At 34.5% G+C, this 5,773-nt stretch overlaps 1 protein-coding gene across 2 annotated transcripts; it reads right to left on the bottom strand.

The window, feature by feature from the left end:
- Nucleotides 1-281: 281 nt before the first annotated feature.
- Nucleotides 282-3,770, bottom strand: LOC128515372 (gap junction Cx32.2 protein-like). Of its 2 annotated transcripts, none has more exons than XM_053489529.1 (2): nucleotides 3,616-3,770; nucleotides 282-1,502 (listed from the first exon to the last, which is right to left on the bottom strand). In XM_053489529.1, exon 2 carries the CDS (start codon nucleotides 1,478-1,480, stop codon nucleotides 746-748), a length of 735 nt encoding a protein of 244 aa, XP_053345504.1. In that variant the 5' UTR covers nucleotides 1,481-1,502; nucleotides 3,616-3,770; the 3' UTR covers nucleotides 282-745. The 2 variants fall into 2 exon arrangements, with proteins under 2 accessions (XP_053345504.1, XP_053345503.1); XM_053489528.1 differs by having other exon boundaries at nucleotides 3,629-3,761.
- Between the last annotated feature and the right edge of the window lie 2,003 nt (nucleotides 3,771-5,773).

The raw sequence follows: 5,773 nt of genomic DNA, 5'->3' as shown, positions 1-5,773 counted from the left end.
ATTGTCATATTTTGATTCTAATTCTGATTTGAATGTGCTCAGTGATTCTGGTGTTAATGTGTTTTGTGAATGTGGGCTGCTATGACATCACATATCAACATCATGTTTCACAAACATGTCTGACATATTCAATAAAAAAAATTAAGTCACTGTTGAAATGAAAAAAAAAAAACATCAGTACATAGTTCACTGTTACAAAGCTACAACCAACTTCTACAATTTCTAGAAAATCAGATGTTCATTAATGGGTAGATAAGGAGATTTGATTAGATTAGACGAGATTTGATTAGATTAGATTCAACTTTATTGTCATTGTGCAAAGTACATGTACAGAGCCAATGAAATGCAGTTAGCATCCAACCAGAAGTGCATAATTGGCCTATTTGTTATAAGTAAAAATGTGTTATAATAAACAGAAAAGGCAATAGGCAATAAAGTTGTGGTATACTGTATATAGTAAAATGCAGTATAACTGGGCAACACTGTGCAGTGAATGTGTAATAAAAACAGAAGGTGCAGTAGGTAATAATGATTTGATATGTTTGTATGTATGTATGTATGTATGTGTATTCAGTATATTTCATATTACATTTACATACTCACTTACATATTTTGCATAAGTGAAATGTCTGCCCTTTATGTATTATATATTTAAGAATCTATAAGAAGCTAAGATACAAACTGAAAAATTACATTGACAGTATACATCATGAAAGTATTAATCGGAAGACAAAAATGTTGTATTTTAGATCATTTTGTTTTGCCTTTTCTCCCGTTCTTCATTAACTTTTTGATTTTCTGTATTACTCCCAGAGCAACATCTTGCTCTGCTGCACAGCAGGCAAACAGCCTCAATCACATTGAGCAGCAGGGACACACACGCCACCACTAGCAATAAGCCATTGAAAAGTCTCTTCTCTGTTGGATGTGACATGAAGCATTCAACACTGTGGGGACACGGTCTTGAATTACAAGTAAACATATGTCCCATGAAGAAGTCATATAGGTAGTACTGTCCGATGATGAAAGCAAGTTCTAAGATGATCTTGAAGAACAGATGCGTAAGATAGCTGATAAACAGGTTGCACTCAACACGACCCTCATCTGGGTTGTTGAAGATGTTTGTCACTTGGCTGTCATGCTGTTGTCTTGCTCTTTCTCTCAATTTGTCCTTCTGGTGAACGACATGGATGACATGGCACAGGTACAGTATTGTGGGCATGGACACGAAGATTACCTGAACGATCCAAAAGCGGGTATGAGAAATGGGGAATTTCCAGTCATAGCAGACATTCTCACAACCAGGTTCTTGTGTATTGCACACAAGACTTGACCGCTCATCTTCCCATACAATTGCAGCTGCTGTGCCCAGAATCAGGATCCTGAATATAAACAGGGCTCTTATCCAGATCTTACCGATGACTGTGGAATTGGACTGCACCTTGTCCAACACCATGAAAAGAAAGCTCCAGTCTTGCATTTTGTTAAGCAGTCAGACTTTCCTACATAGCAGAAAATGAAAAGAATAAGAATCTCATTTATCTTTTGTTTGGAAATCAAACACCTGCTCACAATATTTACCTTAAATCATTATTTTAACTGTTTATTATCACAGGGAAATTCATAGACACACAAAAATACTTTTCTTTAAATATCATAAAATATGATGGACATATGTTTATATAATGATCTATGCACTCAACATATTATAATACATTCATAATGAATTCAGTTTATAGCAATATCTATTATGAACGCATTATAACATGGATTATAAAAAAAGATTATAGCATTATATTATAACAAATTAATTATTAACCATTAACAGAAATATGATATTATTACCCAAATATATTAATTTACAAACTGTAATATTATGTAATTTTACTAAATGTTAGTAGGATTTGGTTTCTTTGTCTGGTAATATAATATGCTATGGTATATGAACACTACTTCTAGCTTTAGTTATAACACAGAGATTTTGTTTTATGATGATTATTACAATTTATGATTTATTATTGTTTTTGTTATTATTAAATAATAATAATAATAATAATAATAATTGCCATAGTTATTGTTGTTGTTGTTGTTATTATTATTATTATCATTTTTAGTATTATTATCATACATTGTTTATTTTTATTATTTGACTCTACACTGTAAAAAAATAAGACGCCTCAATGTAAAAAAGTTTAGTAACAAGTTGCACAGCTTTTTTAAGTTAACTTAACTTTTAGAGAAATTTGCATGCAAAATTGGGCAAACAAAATATTTCACATCACTGTTTAGTTGACACAATATGTACCCTGTTAAAAACCTTAAGTTCTTAAAAGCTCAATCTTTTATCTACACAAAACAGTAATGTACCCCTGAAGTTGTCTCCTATTTTAGCCTATGGATGTAGTTGGTTCAAAAGATCATTCTTTCTATAAAAACAAGTTGACCTAACCATACTCTAATAAACCTTAAAAACACACAAACATAATTTAAAATGAAAACTAAAAGAAACAAAAGAAACTAAGTGTAAAGTTCACAATGAAGGTAACATCTGCACAGTCAGTTTTCTATCCTTCGTTTGCATGTTGCATTTTTCATGTCACTGTGTGGGTTAATTAACCTCGTTAGTGCCCTGATTCTAGTGTGTGAGTGAGGCAGGGGACTGACTGGGCAGGTCTCTATCAGAAGTATGAGATGGGGAGAGAGGGGACTAGTGGACAACCCCCTTAGGTCGACTGCAGGGAAAACGGGGAAAAAGCACACAGCTTACTTTATATAGCAGTGCAATTAGTAAAATCACTAACACTACAAAATGCCACTAGATATCACCACAGATCATTCAGAACACTGTGAATATATACAGTACTGGGCAGATTTACAGGCATAGTTCACTTTTCAGTTTTGTGAGAAACCGTTCAGAATAATGTATAACCAGTTTACACACCACGAGGGGAAATTGCTTAGTAGTGACTCTTAATTAGGGTGTGTCACCTCCAATGTCATCAAATAAACAAATTAACTAACTAAAAAATAAATAAAGAGAATCAAAGATAAGAAAAATAAAAGTATCACCTGGCATCTGTATAACTTAATGTACATAGTAAAATAGGTGTGTATAACACTTAAAGTATAGTATCTCACCCTGCTGTATCATTAGCTTACATAACATTGGCTATAACTTCATATTACATTTTAAAATGTTACCACAGTTAAGGCAAAAACTGATAGATAAACTGTAAATATTTTACAAACCTAATGTAAACCATTAGAGCAGAAAATAATATTAGCTATTTTATTAATAATAACACACACACACACACACGTTGTGCAATTTTTACAAATTCCTCACAGGGCCAAACAGTTGATATACATCTGCTATAAAATGGGACAAAAAAAAAAAAATAGTATGTTCAGGTCAAACCGGGACTTGTGGTGCAATTTCTTATGAATAAAGGCTTAAAACTAACTGTAGCCCCTTAAAAATAACTAACCCTCACCCTCCCTTTGCCCCCTCCCCTCCCGTCGCCGTGCGGTGGTAAAAAAGTTTTTAAACAATATATAAATGACTCTCCGAACCCATAAACTATGAAGGGTGCTAAATAGAAATGTTTAAATTACCTTATCGATTTACCTTATCGATGACTCTGGCTGTGTTTCGTTCCACAGTGTACTTCACAGGGCGCTCCCTACTCCTTGCTCCGTATGCAGGGAATATCGGTTTAGGGAACTTCCCCTTATCGGAACAGCCTGTGACGTCACCAGCGCGGACGTGCCTTTCTCCGTTCGTTACCATGGTAACATGAGCACCTCGGATACCTGGTGCTGTTGATGTGGAGATTTTACACTACGGAAATAAAATATTGATAAATAATTATTTAAAACAAAAACCGAGACTGAATAATTCACAAGATTTTTGGGGAAATTATTATTATTATTATTATTTTTTGCAGATTACTGTCCTATTAAGTAGCAAGTATTTGTTTATTAAATTAAATGTATATTGTGTCACATGAATATTATGTCGTCCTTGATAATAATAATAATAATAATTATTATTATTATAAATATATAAATCCCTTTTCGAACTCACATTTTTCCGCTGAAATGAGGAGCAATGACTGATGGGAAATCGCTTATTTCCCTCACTTGATTCTTGAACAATTCACAGTTTCTCAGAACTGAACAGTTTCCCTGCTGCCTGGAATCGCATTTAATATGGGTGAAAAACCCTGTGTTGATTTATCTTTGGCGATAATGCTCATTTCTTACACTAGGGGGAGCCGAACAGTTAAGATGAATCAAACAACAGGCACTTGTAAAATGTAATTCAAATTCAAATTTTATTGGTCACATAGGCAGTCATACACATTACGATATGCAGTAAAATGCTTAGACAACTGCCCGTGACCTTAAAATAAAAGACTATGAAATAGAAAACAAATATGAAAAGGAAAACAGAAGGGAAATTTAACTAAGAAAGAATAAAATAAAATATAGAATTAAAATTAAATAACATAACTGTACAGTACAAAATATGAAATATAAGAAAAATATATAAAAAATATAGGAAAATTATGGAAAATAAGATCAGCTGTGCAATACAGAGATATAGAATTTAGGACTGTATGTGTGGAAATGAGTATAAATAGAAATGTCACGGATTTAAAGTGTTTAAAGTGACTGTGCATCCGCGGAACTGAACGTCTGGGGGGGGGGGGGGGGGTTCAAATATGCTTGAAAGTGACATATTTAAAGTGACTTGTGATAATTTAACTAATGTCCACGAATGTGTAGTTGTGTAATGATGATAATAAATGAAGATCTCTAGTGAGGATTTCAAAATTCCTATAAAGAACCCAAAGCCTGACAGTGAGATCTCTGTAAGACATTTTGTGTGTAACAACTTCAATCATGGCAAAAAGTTTTAATGTCACATATGAATTGTTTCGTGTTGAAGCCATTGAAAAACGCACAGGTAGCTGACTCATCATCTACCATATTTGTTTTTATACTGCACATCTGCAAGGCTCAATTAAAGTACACTCATGGCTCATGAAGATGCCATATAGATAGAACTGCTTATGGAATAAGTTCTGAGTTGATCTTGAAGAACAAATGGGTAAAATATCTGATCCGCAGGTTGAACCTGATTGCGACATCACCCTTGTCATTTGCGTAGTCAGGGTTGTTTGTGACTTGGCCTTCATGCTGTTGTTTTATTTTCTCTCTCAGTTTGCTCTTCTGGTGAAAAACATGGGTAACATCGCATACGTACAACATGATGGTCATATTCTGTATATAATGTACATATTACAACTATACATTGTAGTGGTTCAACAAGGCAGACTGCAACATGGATACCAGGTTCCAGCAAGCCTTTTTTTTTTTTTTTTTTTTATAATTGCACAGCCTCTCTGTAGCAGCAGCAGTCCAACAGGCCTGACTGGCCACTTTTTCTGTGGCAAAGTTACTCAGAGTTCTCAGGGTCTGTGAACATGGACTGACATGAGAATGCATCTCTAAAGAACCTACTGATCAAACAGAGCTTTCAGCTGCCCTTTTATAGGCCATGGATGACAGTTAGACGGTAGGTGATAGTCCGTGTCCAGGCCTGCTGAATTGGAACGCCCCGCCCCATCCCATCACACAGTGGAGCTGTCCAAGGTGATGGCATTTTCTTGCTCAAGCATAGAGCTGTATAATGTGAAGAGGCACAGGCTTTTTTTAGTGGTGAGTCCACTGCTCACAAAATGTATTATGTTATAATATATTCATA

This window comes from Clarias gariepinus, chromosome 27 (genome assembly GCF_024256425.1).
Source record: "Clarias gariepinus isolate MV-2021 ecotype Netherlands chromosome 27, CGAR_prim_01v2, whole genome shotgun sequence".
Lineage (NCBI taxonomy): Eukaryota > Metazoa > Chordata > Actinopteri > Siluriformes > Clariidae > Clarias > Clarias gariepinus.
Note: the sequence above shows the minus strand (reverse complement) of the source record. Positions and strands in the feature narration are given on the sequence as shown.

Bases quoted from the DNA above. Each gene is read 5' to 3' on its own strand.
- LOC128515372 (XM_053489529.1), bottom strand. From the start codon at position 1,480: ATGCAAGACTGGAGCTTTCTTTTCATGGTGTTGGACAAGGTGCAGTCC.